Raw genomic sequence first — 23,503 nt, 5'->3', positions numbered from 1 at the left:
TTTAACCTAGTTTATTCCAGCCTAAAAGATAACAATGGCTGCTGCATCTAGCAGAGAATGACATAGATGCCACTAAGGTCACTAAGATGCTCTGCGTCTTTTCTCCTGTTGCCATGCTTGTACTATTAAAAAAAATTTCCTACACACTAGGTTTGGAATTGGTTTGTATTAAGGATCTTCTCCTTCGTATCTTACAGCTTTTTTAGTTGGGAAACAGAGATGACAATTCCCTACCTGCTTCAGAGTGAACCCACAGGAAGGTTACGTGAAGGAGACATCTTTGAACCACTGGCTCTAAAAGCACCAAACTTCACTCCTGCCCTGAAATAACAGGCTCACCAAACCATCTAAAAGTAGACACAGGCTTGTCAGTCTCTTAACTGGGGCCAGTCTTCAAGGAGAAGCAGAAATCCTGTGCTGGGCTACCAGCTCTAGTGGGAAAAACAGACGTGTAACTTCCTCCCTGTCTGTTAAACCAACATTTCACCCCAGCTTTCTAGGAATTGGGAGGTGGTGCAGTGCCAACAAGCAGGTATTTCCTCCTGGGTCCCTTAACACAGGTCTCTTCTCATGCTGAACACCAAACCAGTTCAGCCTGGTCCCGCAATGCTGCTCTGACATGAACTCCAGCCTGCATTGGAGAAACATTTGCACTGGAAACCTCATGCTTTCTATGTCCATGCTTGGTCTTAGAAAAAAATTAGCTCAGCTACAGTCCAAAGGAGCCCTTTTACGGCCAGCATATGCTCCGGCAGCCTGCCAGCAGTGCTCTTCTAAGCCATCCAGCAAAGTGACACCATCAGTTACAAGATCTATGTGTGTCAGGTCACTGGGTTATAAAACAGAAGTGTCATAAGCATGTAAGGACATGGTTTGGGCTCTCTGTGAGAGAAGATCAAATTATTTTTGTGGAATCAGATTACTCTCTTGGGATATATACCAGTGGGAAAGGGCCACTGCATTGTAATAACATTTCTACTGGGAAGTATCAGTTCCAATATTCAGAATCATTAAAAACCCCTGAAACTGATAAAGACCTGAATCGATGGGATGTTACCATTACACTGCAGCTAGCACGATGGTGAGGTACTGTGTGCTCGGATGGAAAAACCCAGCTTAGACTGTACGCTGTGCTGTGTTGGACTACAGTAAAAATCAGAAGTCGCTCTTTCCACAGGAAATGACAGCAACAAGATGAAAACCATGGTAATAAGCAATACGACTCTCCCACGCGTTACTTCCTAATAACACCTAAGAATGCACACATTTGTAGCATGTTTCAAAAATGTTAGCTCCGTCACAAACCTATCATGAGCAATGAATGTCCCTCTGAATCGGCCCTCCTGTCCTTCAAACAAAACTGAGGACCAGGAGAGTGACAGAGGCTGAGAACTACAACATGGGTAAGGAAAAAAAAAAAAAAGGGAAACATGCTGAAAGAATGAAACCAACACGTGTAAAGAATCGATACATCGTGCTGATATACGCAACGCAACCTGCATGGGTATTTTTAAAATAAACTTCATGGTAGAGAGAATGACAAATTCTCGGGCTAGTGATACAGCTGTGAAACCTCAACTGCTTAAGCTATACAAATATACGTTAAAAAGAAGTGGCCCTTATCAATAATCTTCTTGATTAAAATTTGAGGAAGACTGCTAGGGTAATTGCTGTTTCAGAGTTGCACTTCTGTAGTGGTCAGTTATCCCTGACTATGGTGGTAACCACTTGGTGAGATGAAGAGCAGAAGCAAAGTAAAGCAATACTAAACAATAAAGCATGGGGTGGGGGTGGGGGATAAACCCCTAAAAGAAGGTCAGACAAATGTAAAAAAGAAAGAAGGAAAATTACACAGATGCTGATAAGTTTCTGAATTGCAGTGCAAGAGATTACAGAAGAACCCATCCTCCCCAAGCCCCCTTCTGCTCTCCCCTCTCCTCCTTATCCTTCTCCGCAAATAAAAATGTAACTTTTATTTATGCCTATACGTAAGTGCTGACAATCAAACACATTCCACCCAGCTTCTGGGTAAGCCAGCACACTGCAGAAAAACAAAAAAGCCATTATTTGGGTGGATTAATCAGTCTGTATTACTGACTTGACTGGTGCCTTTTTTATTAGCAGCTGTTAGAGCAGGGATCAGAGAGTGTGCTGGTGTGGTGCAGCTGTTCCACATATGCTATAAATAAGGGCTGGTAAAAGCTCATCCTATTTTTAACATTATGAAAAAAAACAAGAAGTCACAGAAATTCTCCATTAATGCCTTGTAAGTGGAACTTTTCTCCTATTCTTGACTTTAATGCCCAGAACTGAATGGACAAAACAGGCCATTCTTCAAATAATATTCATTAAAAAAGAAAAGAAAATGCAGTTTAGTAGAATTAGGTTAAGCCAGTGCAGAAGATGTAACCAATTAGTGTGTACAGCGTCTTTTTCTTCAAAAGCAGACTTAATCAGGATGAAAACAAACTATGGCAATTCTATTTCTAATAAAATTGTTGGATTACCACACCAAAGAGTTCCTCTAGCACAACCCAAAAGCTGAACCCGGCACCACGCAGCTCAGACACCACCACTCGCCCTTCCCAAAGCGGCCCTCGCTTGCCCTGTCACTGGGTTGCTGTGTGCATCATCATGTGATGATGTGAGCCCATCAGCAGCTCCTGCTCACCAGCTCCAACGCTGGAAAGGTCGACGTCGATTCAACGTGAAGGCAAACCCCCCGCTCACCTGTTTTCGGGGTCTGACACCGTCATGTTGCGGGTCACGTAGCACATCTTGAGCGGTATTGTCTTCTTGTCTCTGTGGACGGAGAGCGAAAGCTGCGACAGGGGGTCAGCAGAGGCACAACCCAAGCGGGGAGATTCGGGGGGAGGCGTCTCCCACCCGATTTCCGAAACAGGAGAGCCTTTCTTCACATAGGGGGTTGCTTCTCTCATGTATTTCACTACAGAAAAAAAAAAAAAAGAGAAGAAAAAGGAAAGTAATAAATAAGTGGATATTCGATAGTTGCATTTGTGTGAGTTCTTTGAACCCTCAGTGCTATTTATTATTTCTACTTGTCCCACATCGTGGCAATGGAAGCTGTGCAAATACAGAAGATGGAGATCTGACTGCAGCTCATCTCAGCATGATGAAATCAGTAAAAGGAGGGAAAAGAACAGAATAGGAGAAATAAGAACATACAGCTAATGTAAGGCCAAGAGAGCCATCTGACCTCTACTCGACGGGCTATAAGTCTTGACGCAGCAACTCCGGTGTACAGAAGCCATGGGCTGGCTGAGGTATAGGGAAGTTTTTACGAAAGATATTCAACCGAGTGACAGTGAATTTATTATTCCCCTATCTAAAATCTCCCAGCGATACTCCCAGTGCTGCAAACTCACGTCTCGCTCCTGGTTCACGCTTGTCAGTGTTCCTGCTACTGATCTCGACAGCTATTTCTGCTTGCTGGGAAGCAGTTTTAGCTGATCTACTTGTACACATATACATGGAGTAAACAAAAACCAATTCACCTCTTAGCCTTCTCACAGGGGAACAAAATTGAGTTCGAGTCTTTCATGAGAGTGGAGGTGTCAGATCAGATCTCTTCTCAGCCTCTTCCAATGCTTTTTTCCAGTACAGATAGGAAAAGTGAATGTAGGATTCCCAAATGATCTTAATGTATGCAAAAATCAATACCTCTTTAACACTCCTACTGCATGTTCCCCTCTTTATGAAGGCAAATATTGCAGCGTTTTCCCTGGTTTTGAATTCTTTTGGCAGTTCATCACTTTTGCTTTTGCTTTTCACGTGCTTGGCAAATCTGCCAGCCACAGTCTCCTCCTCCTTCTCAAACCTGACAGAGCTCAGCCAAGAAAAGACCTCACGTTTAAGCACCCTGGTGAAACGTACATATGCAACATACACAGCTGTGGCTGCCTAACTAGCTACTGCCACTCGATTGTACTCATGACTCAAACAGCAACGAGATGAACTGAAAGGGCAGGAGCACTGTGAACTTATTTGGGGAAGTTATTAAAATGCTGTGAGAGATGATTTCAAGGAACCCGTGCAGATCATCATGTCGGCTCGGCTGAAGAGGCTGGGAATGACTGAATAACAAAAAGATGGGTAAATTACAAAAGGGCATTGTGGTGAAGGAGGTTAAATAAGGGAAAGCAGGCTCAAGTTTTTAAGCTCAAAGCGGGAGCAAGGGAAGTATTCAGAGGAATGGAGCAGAACAATGATGTTTCTGTCAAAACCACAGATAAGGTGGGTAAGTTCAGCAGCACTATTTTCAAGGCACTTCATAACAGCTTTACCAAGAGAGATACCTGTGCAAAACTAGAGTCCAGGCTCTGTGAGCTTCTATTGCCATCTTTCCTCTAAAACACCTTAGTGCACATCTTGTCGTTGCTCTTTCTTTCCTTTTCAAAAAATCTGTTAACCTCAATATTAAGTACTTCTGTGTTTAGGTATTTTACCAGACATTCCTCTGTGAGAAGGATCATTTGTGATTTATCAGATATGCTGTCCTACCAACACTGCTGTTTTGATTTCTTTGACCCACACTATTCTGACTAATTTTTGAAATTCATTTCTTACCTGCTCAGGGAAGGGCTGGCATGAGATTCTATCAGGCTTCCAGAAACTCTATAGGCAAAGTGTGTTGAGATGGATATTTTGATCTTTTTGTAGACACCTGCCTGGAGTCCATTATCTAAAAACCTGTGTCACCTAACTCTCAAAACCAGTGCTCATCTTTGGGCACTCCATAAATTACCTGATTTTCAAAGGTGCTGAAAATGAGCAGTTTTAGCCAGTGCCATATTGGTTTTAGCAGTCAGCATCTCAGTTTGGATGTACTCACAGCCTTGGGGAAACAGAGAGACCGAACACATACAGATGTACTGAATCTATTCCTGTTTACACTGAACAAATATGACTTTCTCATTCATTTAGATGGGAGGAACAGCTGAAGCTGTAAAAATTATGTTTAACTGCAAACAAAATTTTGTTCCCTTTAAAACTAGATATTATCAACTAAACTGTTGGAAAAAGTCATCCAGTCAGCTTTCGAACTCTGTTACAGTGGCATGCCAGCAAATATGATGCTAAATAAAGGTCCAGGTCTCAATAGTGTAGCTATTTCAGCTGTGCTGCTTTCATCCTTTTGCAGCTGCAGCTATATGCATTCAACCTGAGCATCTTTTAATTAAGGAAAGGAGAGAGGGGCAGAAGGAGGAAGGAAGCTGAAGTGAAAAATTTGGCTCTAAATCTAAGCAAGAAAACAAAATGTGAATTTAATTCCCCAGAGATGAGGACAGAAGAAAAGAGCCGTCCCTTCCATGTGCCAACAAGCCAAGTTTCCATGCGACGCACTAGTGAATTCATGGCAGGCAGCTGCACTGTTTCAGAAAGTCTTGTGAAAGAGGAAGCAGGAGCAGGAGGAGAGAGAAGAAACACAACCTTCTTTCCACAAATTCAGTCTCAAACACAGAAAAAGCTAAGAAAATTATCTCAAGGAAAAATGTTCTATGAAAACTGCCAACTTCTGATCTCCCAGACATCTAGTTGCTACTAACTCAACAGGAGACGGCTGCTCAGACCCAGAGACTTACATGAATGAAGATCCATTAATATACTGGTAAACTGCAGAACACCATCTTCCTACAAAATTCTACAGGAGAATTTAAAATAAAGTGAACCTAGGTTTTCTGTCAAAAAAAGTATTTTAGTAGTTTTCTACTGATTACTTCTTACTTCCCACTAAAAACAAGTACAGCTCTCTAGATTCACCGCTGAATTCTGCTGGGTTTTACAAACCAGACTTTATGTCTCTTGCATATTCAAACGTGTTTCATATCTTAAAAGCCCCCAAATGGATACACACGAATGCACAAATGGAATATGGGAGTGGAACAGGCAGCAGAACTTGATCTATTTATATAATTTTTCATATTATTTAAATTTCAGAGCCATTGCTTTCCATTTGCCCCATCAACATCCATAATTACATGTCCATAACCAAAGTCCAGTTTATGAATTTAGCTGAAATAAGGCACACACTGTTCAGATGATTCATATGTTTTATCAGTAATTATGTCCTATTTACCTCTAAACTCTGGATGCAAATACTGCAGAACACTCTGTTTTATACCAATGCACCAGTAACCCTACTACACACACAGCAATTTGTGGTGACCCCACACGTGTCTACATTTTGCAGTCTGTCCATTAACCATTAATCCACCCAGCAGAAAACAAGCTGATACCAGTATGTATTACAGGCATATTCCTATTCCACACTGCACTATCAGAGAATCTTGAATGCAGCAATGTTAATGTGTAACAGAAGTTACACAATTCACTTCCATTATCAGGTTTTAAAACCTGAAAAAGTATGATACAGACTATTGGACATTAAAGTAATAACGTGGATAATATTCTGTTCTCAGACCATTACACTGAAGAGCTAGATTTCCCTTTGGATACAGTAGCACAAATGCAGGTACTGACTGAAAAAGTAAGCAGCTGTAGAGAACACTGTTTTTATATAATGCCAATGAAACTACCTAGTGGATTAAAACCCCAAAACATTTAATAAAATTAAATAAGGCATGCCATTGTATAACAACTCAGAATTAGGTACAACTATTCTATAGGCATGTATGTGTATATATATATGCCTTCAGAATAGATACATATGTCTAATATATATACAAACATTAAATATATATTTATATAAAAATGCTACTTTCTTTAAGACCACCAGAACATACTCTGCAAACACAGAAACCAACATACAGGTACTGAGAAAAAATATGGTTTCATTATTATAACTCAATTTACTGATAGACAGTAATTTCAGTCAAGATTTGTCTAAATTCATCCATTTGATGCTATAGTTCAGCCTTAGAGATCCTTTATTCAGTACTAATTAATGATCCATGCCCTTTTGGTGCATTACTAATTAGAAATTGCGGTCAAGCAATTAAAATTGCGATCTCCAGAGCGTCCCTCCCCAAGAAGACAAGAGGAAGGGAAGTGCAATCAAATGAATTAATCCACTGATACACACTGAAATATTTTGCATTTATTTTTTGATCTGCATGACAGGCAATGCAGCTTCCAAAAAAGCACTTCATTTATAGGCACTTCTGCCAAGTCCCAAGTCGCCACAATTAATCCTTTGTTACTGTTCACAGATGACTTTTGTTTTTCTGGGACCGAAAGAAGCAGACTTTTAATGAGAGAAATACTACAGACCAGCTTGGTCAGGTTCTTGGCCAGACGCAGTTCTGCGGAACTGGGACTCTTCTGACACATTCAAACTGTTTCCTGGGAGGGAAGACAAAGCCCACAGAAGAGAAGCCAGCACTCCTGAGCAAAGCTCTTTCATTACTATAGGAATGAGGACAGGATGTGTAGGTTTACAGTACGAAAGCAAAAGGAACAGCGTGCCCAAATCTGCTCGAAGAAAGATGATCAAGGAATTCCCCTTTGCAGGGGAAAAGCACAGAGTCTCCTCTTTACGCATTCATTCTCTCCTAAGTAAGTAAGCAGAGACAACTACCAAAGGTAAGTAGAACACATCACCCAGAAACCTCTTGAGGCTATTTTCAAAGAATGTGCTACGGTTACTGATACCTATACCTAAAAAAGATCGGTTTTCCAAAGTTCCCATAAATCCATCTTCATCTGGTCTGGTTCCTGCAGGGCACAAAGAAGAGGAACTAGGCAACTCCTCCACCACGCTAAAGACCTATTAAGATGGCTTGTAAGGATCAGCCTTTGGAGTTACTCAAGTCCATGAATTGAACATAATTAGATCAGTTGCTTTTATCAGCTTATGCAGTATGAAGGGGCTGTTTGACTCGTCTGTGCAGAAGCAAGTACATCAGACCATCTGCGAGGGTATTGCGGGCAGCATGGCATACAAATACTTTTCTTGCAAAAATGATTCTTGGTTAGTTTGAGAAGAGCTGCTAATGAAGAACTAGAGGAGGTCCAACCTGCAGGTACGCAGTTCCCACCTGGAAAGGAGGAAACGAAGGCAAACACTTCTGAGGTTGTAGATAGAACCACTACAAGTCCAAATTAAGAACTCAGAGACACCTAACAGTTGCTCTAGTGATATTGTCCCAAGAAAAAAAAAAGTGGACGGTAGCAAAACCTAGAAGTAATCAGTGCAGGCATGTAGCCTTCAGAAGGGCAGATCAGCCAAGCAAGTCAATCACTCAGCACGTTTGTGTCGGTTTGCTTGATGAAGTATTAAAACACAGAATTTGCAGTCTAGCAGTTTTGGCAAGGCACAAACCAAAATGCCCCAAATGGTTTCAAAGCTAGTTGTAACGGAAAGGAAAGGTATTCCCATAAAATTTATAAACTGTGCCCAAGTAATGCCAACATAAATACAGAGCATTTTACGCTGTTGTCCATGGAACTGAGATTAAGAGCTGGAGAAAGGTCTACTGTATTAAAATTAATTCAATATCATGATACCAGAATTTGCCTGCTAGGTTTTATGTTAGAGATCAAACTTCCAATAAAACTTCAGCAAACTGCATGCCCTACAGTGAAGACACGTGTACAAAAATGAGATGAGAATCTGTCCATCTGCTGGTGCCATCACCAGAAATAAGATACTTGAAGAGTTTATGAATCAGATCATCTATGAAGATGTTTCGCATGACTCTTTCAACAGCTTTAATGTGGGCATAAACCAAAAACCAGTCAACAATCCTGCTCGTGAGTGTTTCCACTCCATTTCCTACAGAGACATCTGTTACTACGTTCAGACAAGTAACATCCATTAACAGCATCTGCTTTCCTCCATGCTGAAAGGGATTTGAAACAGTAAACCTCTTGATCTGCCAAGAGCATCAGATCTCCACCTCTGGGAAATGATACAAATTAGTTAAAATAAACACCTTGTGAGAATACAAATCCCCTTTACACTTTGGCTGTGTCTCACATTTCAGTGAGACTAAGCCGAATTTACCATTTTCTGCTGTTTTTAAATTAATTCAGCTGAATTCAGTGTATGTTGCTCCACCCCTCACAGGGACACACTTGGATCTAAATTGTAAGGGGCTGTTTTTGAAATCCTTTTTTAAAATACATTCAATGTATGCACTTCTTATACTTTTTAATTGGAAGAGATGAATGAGGGTTTTGAAAGAGAAACTTTAGGAGACAAACACGCCTTTAGGATACAGTTTACCTGAAGGGAAGGAATTAGCAATTGGTGCCAAAAGGCTGCTGGTAAGCAACCAGGCTTCAAGTGGGCAACAAGCTTTCGGCGAGCTACAAGCAGCCTGGGTGAAAAAGATCAACAATCATCGCATTTTAAAAATACAAAGACTACTTTACTTTACAGTGTTCCTTTACATTAGCAGCTGCTTCTATAGAAATGGTAGAGAAACGTTAAGCAGTGCTCCAAGCACCATCACACGCTTGCACCCAAAAAAATGAAGGCAGTTCCTATTCAAAGCACCTTGCAATCAGCAATTTTGCGTGGCTAAGAGAACTTCTTTGTCAACGAAGTAAAGAGTCTTGTGGTCCAAAAAGCAGACCAAGAGATCAGAGTGTCCAGGTCCCCTTCAAACAGGAGAGAATGAGCTGCTCTCAGGAAGCCATGGAAGGGTGCAGCCTGTGAAACCTCATGGTTTTGATAACCCCAACAGGGCACAATGACCAGCCACACTGTGTTATCCACAGCAGGTCTCAAAAAAACATAACTCGACACCAAAAAGTCTTACAAGTCAAGAAACTGCAGGAGTAAACTCATCAGCAAGTCTTGGCAGGAGCCATGGACAGCCTTCTCCTTCCCACCGGCACCGCGGACCTTCCTCTTCCCCTCTGATTTCACCACTTGCGGAGCTGTAGATTACGTTCCCAGGCCATCCTATGCTTCTGTGTAACATCAAAAAACCTTCGGAGAGTTCCTCAGTTTCTTTTCCTGAGACTTTGCCTATGATATGAGCTGACTCAGCCACTGATTCCCTAGGCCTTATGGTCCTCTTTAGTATCACTTCTTCAATCATTTCCAAGTTTCCTCAGTGCAAATGTTTCTAGGGAGTGAAGGCTTTAAATGTCTGCTTATCTTATGCAGCATCTCAATTTTGTCAACTGCAAAATCCAGTAAATATTAATTCATTTTCGTTCCTTCACAGAGCCACAGTTTTATACTCCACAGAGAGCAAGCATGAGCAAAACATCCAACCTGCTCCTCTCCTCAGACACCCTGAAAGCTTCGCTTGCTGTCAGCAGTTCCCACTTCTCCCTGCTGTACCTTGGAGCTGGTCACTGCTAACCATCCTCTTTCCCCTCCTTTGTGAGTTACATGACCGGGTTCTAACATTATTATTAGCCTGTGTTTGAGGCTAACAGCACAGAAGCTCAAGGAAGCAGGACTACTTTCAGTGCCAAGGTGAGATTTTCATGTTTCTGTTCAAAACAGATGAACACAAACTAAACAAACGCGACCTTCTGGCACACAAAATCACCATGAAACCTTCGACTGGATCACTGGCCTGGTTCAAAGCTCTAAATACCTGACACTTGCTGGCACTTGAGCTGATGGAGTGATCAAAAGCAGTCACAGGTTGTCGGTAATCTGGTACACAAAAATTTCAGACTGGTAAATGAACAATAAACTGCAGACAGACTCTTCAAAGTTGACGTTATTCGATACTTTCCATTACAATTTCCATTACTCATACCTACTAAACTGAACGTGGCACAGTTTCCTTCAAGTGATCTAGTTTACTTTAAATTTCAAAGTTTCTGTTTCAATAAATTGCATGTTCTCAGTTCTGGGTTTTGAGATGTCACGAATGATAAATGCATGAATTCTAGTGGCAAGGTTCCATAAGCTATTCATCTGTCTTCCAGAAATTTTATGTACTTCCCCAAAATAGATGCAGACCTATTTCTTTCTTCATAATCCAAAAAATATATTTTAGCTTGGAGATATTCTGTAAATCCCAGAAGTACTACGTTTCATTAAAAAGGAGGTGCTTACAGCTTGATTTAGGAGGAGACACTGATGCTATCTTGAAGATCTTGAACTCAAAAGAAACACTACTCAGTGGAGAACAGAGAGCAGCTACATTGCACACGGGTTCCTTACCTAATAAACTAGCAATTGAAAAAGACTACTGTCAAAACCTGCAAGCAGTAGCTACATAACTTACTACATTTTTATGTAAAATGTAACACAGCTCATTTGCTACATTGTTACATGACATTATGAACTCTACAATTAGAACTATGCAAATCTTTCATCATGGAAGTGGAAAGCATCTGAAACAGGCAATTTGGGAGCCGAACATGGAAATTAGCAGTCACATTTTGAGCAAAACCATTGTGGGACCTGTGAGTCACTCATTGATAATCAAAGTGGAGCTTCTGCTTGTCTCCAAGGCAGAATGCTTCATAAGTTAAAAAATAAAAAAGAGGTTTTAGTCACATTATATTAGGACTAGGTCATCATACTCCTTGTAACTCTACTCAAAAGTACAACAGAAAAAAGTGGCTTCACATAAAGCAGGGAAATGGAGCAAAATACATTTCTTCAGTGGACTTGCAGTACTCAGGTTTCTAAGGACCATCTCCTACCCAATACTGACATGTTGTATTTTAAAATCTTTATCTAAATCTCTGGAATAAGTTGATTCAGAATTTCTCATGTGCTGCTCATACTTGTTGTTTCCCACTCTGTTATTATTTATAGATCCCTCTCCAATCACCCGCACGCTCAGATGGAATTGAAGGTGTCTGGCATCGCCATCATGCTATAATTTTTCTATTTACATGAGTAATCTCAAGTGTCAGAACAAATACTTCAACCGCTAGTGATTACGTGAAAAATACATAAGGGCATTACAGTTTTAGAGCATGCTGTTATTTCAGCAGTCACACAAATCATTAAGTACTACAGGATAGACTGAAAATGGCACTCACTGAGGGAAATTACTATGCTGTGTATGATTGTACCTGTTTTACAGATGGCTAAACTGACACAGGCAAGTTAAATGCCTTCCTCAAAGTCATGTGGTAAGTCAGTGACAGAGTTCTCGGCACTAAACTTAATTTCTACCCCTTTACAACTTTTCGTTTTTAAACAACCAAAAGGGATCCCAGTGCCAATGAAAACCAGATTCACAAAGCCTATGGTCTTCTCCCTACAGGAAGACCTTGAGGAACTTCCAAGATCCCCAAGATTTATTTTGAAAAGCAGGGCTGCAATCACTTCCAAAATTTCGAAGTTCATCATTTTCATTCTTCACCGGACAACACCAAGAGTTCTGAAAACAAACAAACTCAGGGCACCCGTTCAGCTAAGTCTTGCCTTATCTCCTGTGGCTGGGCTCCCTATTGAGAGATCACCACACAAGTCCTTATTTTTGGGGATCCTTCAGTTTGCAATCTTACCAACAGGACGGACCAGTGGCCATATCCAGAGCACTCAAGTGCCAGTGATTATAAATAATTATATCTATATGCATACAGGTATATAAATACAGATAGATAGGTAGATAGATAAATATAATATGAACACTATTCAAGTCCAGCGACTTGAACTGAAAATTCCTATGAATGCCCCTGTGTATGCCTATGTCGCTCTCCTTTTCTCATTTAAACTGGGAATAACAATTTAGTAAATTTGAAGAAGCACCCAGTCATCTCTACACTGTGAGCCCACAGGAATCAGTTCACTCCATCAAAAACTACCATCTCTGGGCTGCTGAGCCATCACAGTTCAAAGGGAGAAGCACAACAGGTCCTCTGACAAGACATAACAAAATCTGTACAGTAGTCTTAAGACTTCTATATGAGTAAGAAAAAAAAAAGAAACACAAATCAAAAGAGGTCCCTATATCAATTATGGGGAACTGGGATGAGTTTTTCTAATCAGAGGTGGGCATAATGTAGCAACTCTATTTTTATTTATTTCAAAGTGGCATAATGACAGCTCAAGACCACCTTTGCCTGGTTCTGAAGTCCAAGTACAGTCTCAAACTGCCTCTTCTCTACTTAAAAATACAATTGCAAGATGACCCAGCAGGCAAGGAGTGGAGGAAGCAGGACAGCATGTCCAGCAGGGGCGATGAAAGACAATGAAACATTAAGCCACATCCTTGTGCCTTGGTGCTTGGGCTTCCATTTGAATAGAGTCCTTTTCTCCCAGGGATTAAGGTTTTCTCTAGGAATAAACCACCAAAACCCTAACAACAAACTACAACAATTAAAGAATAAGCACACTAGTCTTTCGCACTGGCTAAAATGTATTCAGAAAGCACCAGCACTCAGTGCTCAGAAACTCTCAGAATTGCAGCACCCAAAGAGACCAAGACTGAAACCCAACTGTGCTGCCATAGGGCCATGGCATCACATGCTGCTCTTTGCAGCTTCAAGTCTCTTACCAAGGTGACAGCTCTTCCGTGCTCATCCCTGAGGAGCTGTAGTTACTGTATCTTAAAAAATGCCAATGATCCCTGATGGAATATGGTCCTCTCGGAACTCCAGTGCATAATGCAATTTTGGGGTGAAAAGGAAATTTTTTTTTTTTTGCAGGTTTATTACTTTCGAATAGCATCATTTAAAACTATTCTGCAGAGAGGATCTCAGAAATGAATTAGTGAACACAGGGAACAAGGGAAGCAGTGAAAATCCTCATAAAAATCCTAAATTTGCTGAATTTTTTTCAGTGAAGTAGTTTTGTGGGGTCCTCTGAAAAATATATTCTCATTCAAATTCATTTCTTTCTCTACAAACAAAATAGTACTTTGAACTGACATTTTGATTTAAAATGTCTTTTAAAGATCAAACTCCTTCACTAATAAATATCGCATGAAGTGTCCCCCAGCATCCATTTTGTCAGATGGAAAATTCATATAGTTATGATTCCATTAGGTTTCTTGCAATGGACTGGGCACTTAATCAATGAGAGCAAAGAGCATCTAAATAGGGTTAGGCTTCAAATCCCTTTCAGTGAGAAGTTAAATCCCCATTAGCTTTGAGCCATAAGCCCCCTCGGGTTTAGCAGGCAGCTTAAAAGATAGCGCTGTGAGGGGTCAGGGCTCTTTACTGTAGTACAGAAAGCCTATTTCAAAGATGGCCCTGCAGTAATAATGTAAATATAATCCTGTTTCAGTGGACACTTTATCCTTCCAGAAAACAAGCAACGTTTTCTGTCCCAGAAAAAAAATCACATTAATCTTCAATTTAAGGGCAAAGTAATTCCCTGCTTGACTCAGGCCCTATTCCAGAGAATTACTGAGTCTCGCCTGGTACCACACAGCCGCTGGGGCCAGCATGGTCCCCCCACCCCTCCGTAGGACAAGACAGACGCGGGTTGCTCTCAGCAGCTGCCAAGAAGCAAGCGCAGTTGACTCGGCACATCAAAACACATTTCCTCACTACCCCAAGAGCCAGTTTTGACTGTTCCAGGTTAGGTCAAAGCCAGGTTAAAATAGTACAACCTATTGTTTTTCAGAGTCTGCGAACTGCCTGCCAAGTACTTTTTGGTCAACTAGTACAGGAGGCTGATAACAGAGGTTGGAAAAGAAACTGGCAATTCCCAGCTGAGCTTCAAAGGGCCATAATGAAATGCAACTCCGTTTCAAATCATCACAGAGAAAAGCGTTTGTTTAATCGGTGAGAAGAATGCTAATTTGTTTGTAACTCAAATTTATTTGCCATTTGTAGTACTGGAGCACTTAACCAGGATTAGCAAAGAACCAGGGCATGACAGCCTCAGATGTCGTGCAAACACAGAACAAAAAGCTGGTCCCCTCCCAAGGAGCTTAGAAATCAAGTACAAGTTAAGAGACAATAGGGACATGACAAGGAAATAAGCAGGCAGAAGAGCCTATGGTAAAAACCATGCACGTATCTCCCAGTGTTGTTACAGTTGTATTGTACTCCCTTGTAAGGGAGACAGAGGTAGCAGGTGCTGTTTGTAAGAAACACGGGAAAAACACGAGGAAGAAAAGGAAATATGAGTAGGGTGATACAGTTGCTAGGATGCGTTTGTAATTAATAGCGGCGAGGATTGTCTCGGTGTTGTTATCACTGCTGCTTCCAGGCAGTGATTCCATCAAGACAAACTTTCAGCACGATCTCAGGCATAATAGGTTTTTGCACTGGAATCATTGCTCGAATTCTGCTGATAGACAGATAGACAGATAGATGTAGATGTAGAGGTAGAGGCAGAGAGGTAGAGGCACAGGTAGAGGTAGATACAAAACAGTTTGCCTGAAGCAACTGGGAGCACCTGGCCAGATGACAATGCCCACCAGAGCCTGCATGGACAGGAGGACTGGTCCTGAAACCCATGTAATGCAAAGGGGAGTCCTCCATACCTGTGCAGAGTAACTTCAGCCCTGCTGAACCTCGTGTTCCTGGGCTTGGCCTCACGTGTTCAGGCCAGTTCCCACAAAAGGGGAAAAATCCTCACTGTATGTCTGTCCTGAAAGCCCTGAGAATAATTCTGTTCCTAAAGTAAACAAGCTTACGAGGCAGAGGCAGACCGACAGCAAAGGATGGTGTATGTGCATGCTTGCCATTAGCATAACTGGTTTTCTTTATGCTCCAGTGTGGGAGTACCTTTGAAACGCAGAGCTGAAAGCACAGCTTTCCCATCCAGATCGACTACGTTTTCACAGAGGCTTGGGGATACACAACAGGGATAACTATCTGCTTGAGGCTTGTTTGTTTTCTTTAGTTCAAGGGCAGGTCTCTCTCGCTACTTGCGGAGAGCGCAATTAGATGATATCAGTTCTTTCTTTTTAACAGCAGCACAGATGGGCACAGCAAAAAAAAAAAAAATCAAGAACTATTTCTGCCTCGAAGAGCTTCTGATCTCACGATCACTTGCAACTTCTGCCAAAGTCACTGGGTTCATCTTCAATGGGAATTAGCTCAGGTCCAGTGCTCAAAGCTGAAGATGTGAATAGGCGACAGAGGGAAAGAGTGGGAAGTGAGACAAAAACTAACCCCAGCAGGTAGCTGCACAAGTAGCTGTTGAACGCCAGTTCCCCAAGAGATACCCCAAATGGAACCACTGGAAAAAAGTTTTGACTTCAGCTGTACGGGACCATGCCTCAGTGCAGATCACAAACACCCGCCTGTCTGTGTCCCCACAGTCAAGGTGACCCTTCTCTCATCTCGCACGCCAAAGGCCATCAGAATATTGTCGACATATCTCTGAAGAGATCACTCACATAAGTAAGCTGACCTTTGGGCTTATTGCCACAGTAGGTTTGTGCTCCAGTTTTTCAAGGACAACTTTGAAACTCTAGATTTCAGCAAATGTCAGAAACCAATAAACAATTCAATATTTATATCGTGCTCGTCTCCAGCCCTTTAAAGACCACTTTTGCAATTGCTGCCCTTGCAGGGACCGTAAGAGGCTGAAGTAAAGTTGGTGGCAGACTGAGAGCCTAAAGCAAAGCTTTTGAGGAACCCCAAGACCAATCTGCCTGGTTGGTTACCGCTTTTAAGAAAAGAAGATGACCTCCTGAGAGAGGACTTTAAGCTAGCTGGTGGCAGAGGTATGCCTGTGATATTTACACCTCTTCTACCATAGGAAGTGACAGAAACTTAGTCCCTGGGTGGGTGGGTAAATAATGGCCCACTTGTTACTAGAAGTTACAAGCTGAGAATATTGGAGCGTTGTATACATTCTTTGTTTAACCAAGGGTTATTCTCTAACTCTTTTAATAAATATAGGATAGATAGAGAGTGTACAAGCCTATTAAGTGCAAAGAGGGCAGACCAGTTCAGAAGTACGTGCCAGTAAATACAATACTTCTGGGTCACATCAGCTTCCTCAAGACTCTTTTTCACATCATTTATATTGAACTGCCTTGCCTCAGCCCACCAAAAGGCCAAATCACGACCTCCTTCAGACACAGGACTAGAAGACTCATTTAGGCTGACAGCACAATCCCTGCACCTCACTTTAGCTTCCCATCACTCAGCACAATCCCTGCACCTCACTTTAGCTTCCCATCACTCAGCGTGGCTCACACTCCGCAGCTTGCAGGTTTGTGCTTTGCAAGCAGCTACATTAATGATCAATGACCAGAAAGCCTTCTTCGCCAAAGTGTTAAGGAGATAGCAGAACAATTAGACATACACACAAGCCAATATAGTAACACATAGACCTTTGCAAATATTTACATATACACGTGCTTCTCGCCAACAACATATGCCATGTCCTAGGATGCTGTCACGGAGCTAGAGATTTCTGCATCCGCATTCCTCCAGAAGCTGTTACCTGATCACAGTGGTCCTACCCCCTCAACCACCTGGACCAAGTCTGGATCTGTCCCTCTGCCAGGAAGTGCTAAGCAGCAGCAGTCTCCCCTCCCCGCCAACATCTGCCCCAGCCCCTTCCCTACCTCCCTCCCACAAGCACACCCCACACACCCCTCTCACCCACCCCAGCGAGTGCCAATCTCTCCCCTCCCCGCCCCAAACACCTCACTTTCCCCTTCACCCTGCTCCTTCACAGCAGCAGCCTCTAAACTCGGCTGCAGTGGAGGGGAAGGAAGGAAAAGAGGAGGCACAGAGATAACCACTACTGCTGACCGAGGGTACCCTCGCCCGCTCCCCCCGTGCTGGCTGCCCGAGCGTGCACACATGGGCACACAGGGAGCAGCCGCTGAGGCCGGACCCCCGCGCCTCTCCCACCCCGGCAGCCCCCCATGCCGGGCAGGTGCTGCAGGACCCTCCCTGGCTGCCTTTCACAGCCTGCAGAGCTGTCCCCACGGCAAAGCACAGCAGCGAGGGCAGAAGCATCCTGCGAGCTACGTGTTGAGCTACAGTGAATGGCACCAACACATTCATGCCAGAAATTCTATCCGTCTACCATTACATAGAAATATTACCTCCCTACCAAAATTTCTTTACAGCATTCAGAGCATTCACTGAGTGTCCGTATTTTCAGATCACCTCACAGGAGCTCAGCACCCACCACAGTCAGCTCAAGCTGCGGCAGCAGGTCTGTGCTGCTCCACAACCCCTCCACGCAAAGGGAAACCTCTGATAAAATGGCAACCAGGTGCCCATGCCCACAGCCCGTCACCACTCCTCTGTCATGCACAGGGAGCTAGAAGAAAGTAAGAGACAAAATACATGTAGTTAGAATTAAATTTTGAGACAGGGATTGTGGATTTAATAGAAAAGGAAACTTCATCAAATGAAGGGCACAGTATCCTAAAAAAACCCCAACAAAAAACCCCCAAAACAGAGCAAATGGAATGGTTATTGGGGCTGTTACTGAACCATTACCTAAGAGGATGAGCAAACTCATCACAGCCTGGCTGCCTGCTTGATATTCTCCACTTTCTTACAGTCTACTTTCAGAGCATGAGCTGCAATGGTGAATTCCAGCTTTATCAAATACAGGCAGTAATTAAATGGTTATAAAAATGTGAAGCTGGAATGCTGACAAGCTCTACGAGCGGCAGTATCAGCAGTGATGGTCGGGGAGTCAATCTGCCGCACTTCTCCAACGGTTTAAATAATGTTTGCCAGGATCCCCCCGTCGACACTTTCTCCCCCCGTTCTCTTTGCATCATGCCGCAGTAATCGTGCAGATGCCTGCTGTGCTCAGAAGATGGAAAGCTCGAGAGGTTCTTCAGGAGAAGAACAAAAACAACAACAGAAAATCTCACACAATTAAGCCACGCTTCACCTTCCAGCAAGACTAACCCAATGGGCCAACAACAGCTCCTCTCCCAGCCAAGCATCTCCCCACTTCTATGGCACCTCTAATCATCTTGCTATTTCCTTCTTATGATCAGAAATCATCAGTTTTTAAAAAATACACCAGGAGTATGTGGCTGACACCTGCGTGTTAAGCTGAAAAACAAGCAGGTATATTTACCCTGAAATTTGTGACCAAGGTCTTGGTAGATGAGACCCTCCTCAGCGACAGGGCTGAGGGGAAAATGGGCTGTGCTACCGCCTCGGCCCCACATTTCTGACTAAAAGCCATTTCCCAAATCTCGTAACATGCTCCTGTAGCACCAGGGCTTCTTCTTCCCCCAGGGGAGAGGTGAGGAAGGAAGACCCAAGCACACAGGGACCCCTTCTGCCGTCCTCATCCCCCATCACCCCTGTGCTCTAATGGCAGCTGTCTGAAGCCCAGCATCTGAACCCACACTGTGATGAAAAGCAGGCTCCTTCGGCATGGACTATCACATTTAAAAGCGTCACTGATTTTCTTTACACTCAACAGTTGCTCCTCAAGTGGGAGGAAAGGGAGTTTCCCAGGTCCTCTCAGGACTCCCCACTCACCACCCCAGACATGCACTGAGAAAAGCCCCAACTACTCACACGACAGCAACGTGTTCGTTAATGCTGCATATCCCAGTCATCTATCAGGCACAGAAATATCAGGTCAGAATTAGAGACACAAATACTGATTTTTTTCCTATTTATTCTCCTGCACAATGCACTATATAATACTCCACAGTCCTTCAGCAGCCTCAAACAAGCATTTGATTTAAATTATCTTTTCCTACTGTCCTCTGCTTACGATGCCCTGACTATACCTCTTTTCAAGGACATCCCTTTGAGCCTTGGCTCTGCTTCTACCACAAAACCTACAGGACTTTCCCAGCTGGTAACTGCTAAGGGGGGAAGAGCAAAGATTAGCTCTATTTTACTGTCTGTTTCCTGTGATCAGCCAATTAGGTAGATTAGGGCTGAGTAATTCCACAAAACTAAGTCTATGTAATTGCTTGCTCATCATCGTCCACTATTATTCTCACCTTTCAACCCTATTTTGTTCCCACCAACAATCACACCTTGTCTTTAAATGCTGATCTCTTCAAGCAAAGCACCATCTCCTCTGGCTGGCTTCTGCATTGCCCAGCGTTGCAGGGATGCGATCCCGATGTCTGCGAGGATGAAAAACACCTGTCTTGCTTTTGGGCTGCAAACACTACAGCCGCCCAAAGAACCCTGCTGAAAGCTGGAGAGGCACAAGGAAGGAAAACACACCTCAAACCTTGGACAATATATTGTACCTCCACGGAAACAGCGATCAGGAGGCCTGATTTAACTGCAGTGTGCTGCACAGCAAACACAGCAGAGCCTCCAACCATGCTTCTGGAACCATGCTTTTCCTCCAGTGTAAGTGCAGTACAGGCAGCCTGTCGCCAGGCAATGCCAATACGCTACGATCCGGCCTCTCACACAGGCAATACCAAGACCATCACTGTTATTCCTCGCCAGTTTCCTTCATGCTCTTCCTTGAGCATTTCCATGGGATACTATGTGTATCCAGGATAGCTGATCAAAATTAAAATAAATAAGAACAAGCAGAAACATCTGCATCACAAAGTCAACAGCCAGATGGTCCACCACAAAATTCAGACTATTAAATTCAGGCTACCCTGTCTTCCTGTGATAAATATCAGAGTACAAAGTTTGCTCCTGGTGAAGGGGTCCAGCTCTAAGCACCAGTGAATGAAACCTGCTGAAACAGAACAAAATCTGGCCTCGATCTACTGAAAGCAAATTTGGAGGGAGGAGCAGGGGAGGTGAGGGATGGGAGAAGGAGACTTCTGTGAGTTCTTCACGTTCTCATTTTTGACCCAGTGAGGAAAAAAAAAATGTCTGAATTCATACTCTTCACAGTATTAATGACAAAACCCATGTCTCTTAGAAAAGCCCAATAAGCACGCAGAGACTCCAAATACTTTACAGCAAAGAAAGTTTAGATCATTTCTTCTGTGTGTTTGAGAAAAATTACACTACCAAATTCTGCCAGCACATTCCCACATGTGTATTTCTTCTCATCATCAAAATAAATAAATCAATATATCCATAATATTTAAAGACCTTAGACATAGTTTATAAACCTGGAATCTCAGCCACAGAAAACATGTTCTTCAGCTTTTACCCTGAGAATAACCAGATCGAAAAATTGAAAAGTCTATATAAAAATAATACATTCTTGTAAACGCACTCCATTTTAGGAATAAGCTATTTCAAACTGTACCTTCTGCTTAGAGATGAGAAAGCACAGAATCGCAGCCTCTACGCTACAGTGCATGCCTCCAACATACACGGCTGCAAAGCAAGTGTTAAATGAAGCAAGCTGCAGAACTTGAGGAAGAACTTCTTCACTTTGAGGGTAATGGAGCACTTGAACAGGTTGCCCAGCAAGGCTGTGGATTCTCCTTCTCTGGAGATATTCAAGACCCGCCTGGACAAGGTCCTCTACAGCCTGCTGTAGGTGACCCTGCTTCGGCAGGGGGGTTGGACTCGGTGACCCACAGAGGTCCCTTCCAACCCCAACTATTCTGTGATTCTGTGATTCCGTGATTCTGAGGTTCATCATGAGATGGTGCGGGCAGGACTTCGATTCCTATCTTAAAAGGTGAGACCTTTATCTCAATCTGAGAAAGTTACTGTCCATTTATGAGGTTAGAAATGAAGCATGTTCTATATGGGGAATACTGATACATGCAGCGTTTTATTGCTGTGGGAAATTAGGAATTTTGAGGTTTAGGAAATGCCTGGTGACCTTCCCTTCCCACCCAACTCCTCATGCTACATGGTTGTTCTCCCTGCCTACCAGGCATCTCTGTTATCTACTCGAGGTGAAGCAGAAAACTGCCACTATGCTAAGGGAGGTATTTTATTTCTTGTGACTCTCCGTGTATGTAAACTACTACACACAGCCCAAAGAAGTATATCTGTACTATTGAAACTACTTTGTCAAGCAAACTTAATCTGATACTCAAATCAGTATTGACTCTCTTCTTACAATGCAGAGAGAAGCATAGATTTTTAGGAATGGTTTGGGATTCTTTCCTAAATTGCACTTGCATTCTCCACGCAAACACTTGGATTAAACAAAACTGTCATGTAACTTTAAAAAAGATTTTAAAATACTTCAAAATAATTTTAAAATATTAAATGTCCCAGTTTTGAAACAGAAAACTGTCTTGTAACTTGCTTATACTAAAAATAAAGATGCATAAACCAGTATGGTCACCAAAGGTATGATTTGCAGGAAAGGAGAAGTCATGGCATGCAGTGCAAAGTTGAGTCACAGCGTAACGTAAAGGCTTGTTTCAAGCTCAGCATCAACATCTTCCATGCCTTGCCCACACAGACAGAGCTCCTACTTCGCTGATTACATCAGCATAAATCCTGTAGGATGGTGAGAATGATGGCATGGAAATTAAATCCAGTCCACTTCAGCCAGCTAGTAAGAACAAACTCGCATACCCTGCACAAACAAGCACTAGCTTCTGCTCAGTTACACGGCTACCATCTGATTTTTAAGAGTTAAAACCAAGACAGTTTGATATGTCATTTGTGACAGTGACAGCAAAAGGGGTATTGGAGACAAATCTTACAAACACTGATGCTACGGAAACACTGCATTACCTGAGGCAACTCAGGCCTTGCTCTAGAATTGTCCCTGAAAATGAGTCCTGTCTTGGGTACTCAGGATGCTGGAAAGTCTGAGGTGTACAACCCAAAATCCAGAGACTTACTGCAAAAAGACACTGCCACCAGTGTAAAAGTCAAACTTTAAAGTCCCCCAGAGATGCAAGGTGCTGCTGGTGAAGATTTACAAGGCTGGGGAAAGACAGAGAGGAGAAGCTGTAGGATTTTTTAGGACAGACTCTCTTGGGAGAACACTTGCCATTGGGAAGATCAAATAAAACCCCTGAAACCACCTACTGTCACAAGAAATCATGAGTTTTGCCTCACAAGCAGAACGTAGGTGAGATGCTGGAGCAGTGCTGACAGAGGAGCCGGAAACCTTCATCGCCTGGCAGAGCCCAGCAGGATGTTCACTCATCGGCCACAGAGCAGCCACATATGCGGCTACACCGCATGACACTGAACTTGCCAAGGTCCTCTTCTGTCCCCTTTCACTTCTGGCACTACCCTGTCCATGACGAGCAGGTCTGTTCCTGCGGCAGAGAGCAGCGATGGGGCATCTCAGAGTGCCCTACTCCTCACTGAAGGCAGCAAGCGCTGCAGCCCCCATGGCAAGCAAAAGCTGTTGTTGCATGGCCAGGAAGGTCTACGGCAAGAAATTTGTGTTTATTTTAGCTGGTATCGTAGGGAAGGAGGGTTTGTGCAGTCGCACTGTATCAGCCCCTCCTAATAACAGCATTCACTGATCAATTTTGATCACAGATGACAGAGGCTGGCAGATATATTCTCAAACACAGCAGAGTAGAGAGACTTTATCAGTGGCCTGCTAAAGGAAATAGCCAGAGGCAAACACTCCCTAGACACCAGAAGATCTACAGAAGGCAAATGATATGAAACATTTTCTCCCCTGTGCAGATTCTTCAGCAGAGAGATACAAAAGCTCAGCAAAACTTTTCCCGTGTTAGGACACTACAAACGTCACTCGTGCCCCTGGACTCTGATGTTTCAAGGCATGAATTCCCACCACAGTCTTATAATATTTCTGCTTGATTAATTAGATTAAGAAGTCAATCAACCACAAAACAGG

The 23,503-nt window shown here is 42.9% G+C and overlaps 1 protein-coding gene across 1 annotated transcript in view; it reads right to left on the bottom strand.

Annotated features, from left to right (window-relative positions):
• Window positions 1-23,503, bottom strand: part of SNTB1 (syntrophin beta 1) — a 119,458-nt gene that overhangs the window by 54,043 nt on the left and 41,912 nt on the right. The window contains exon 2 of the mRNA XM_075415623.1: window positions 2,731-2,947. Coding sequence (XP_075271738.1) covers window positions 2,731-2,947 — 217 coding nt within the window. The remainder of the gene's footprint in view (window positions 1-2,730; window positions 2,948-23,503) is intronic.

The sequence above is a fragment of the Opisthocomus hoazin genome, chromosome 3, assembly GCF_030867145.1.
Source record: "Opisthocomus hoazin isolate bOpiHoa1 chromosome 3, bOpiHoa1.hap1, whole genome shotgun sequence".
Classification (NCBI taxonomy): Eukaryota; Metazoa; Chordata; class Aves; order Opisthocomiformes; family Opisthocomidae; genus Opisthocomus; species Opisthocomus hoazin.
This window is presented reverse-complemented; position numbering and strand designations above follow the sequence as displayed.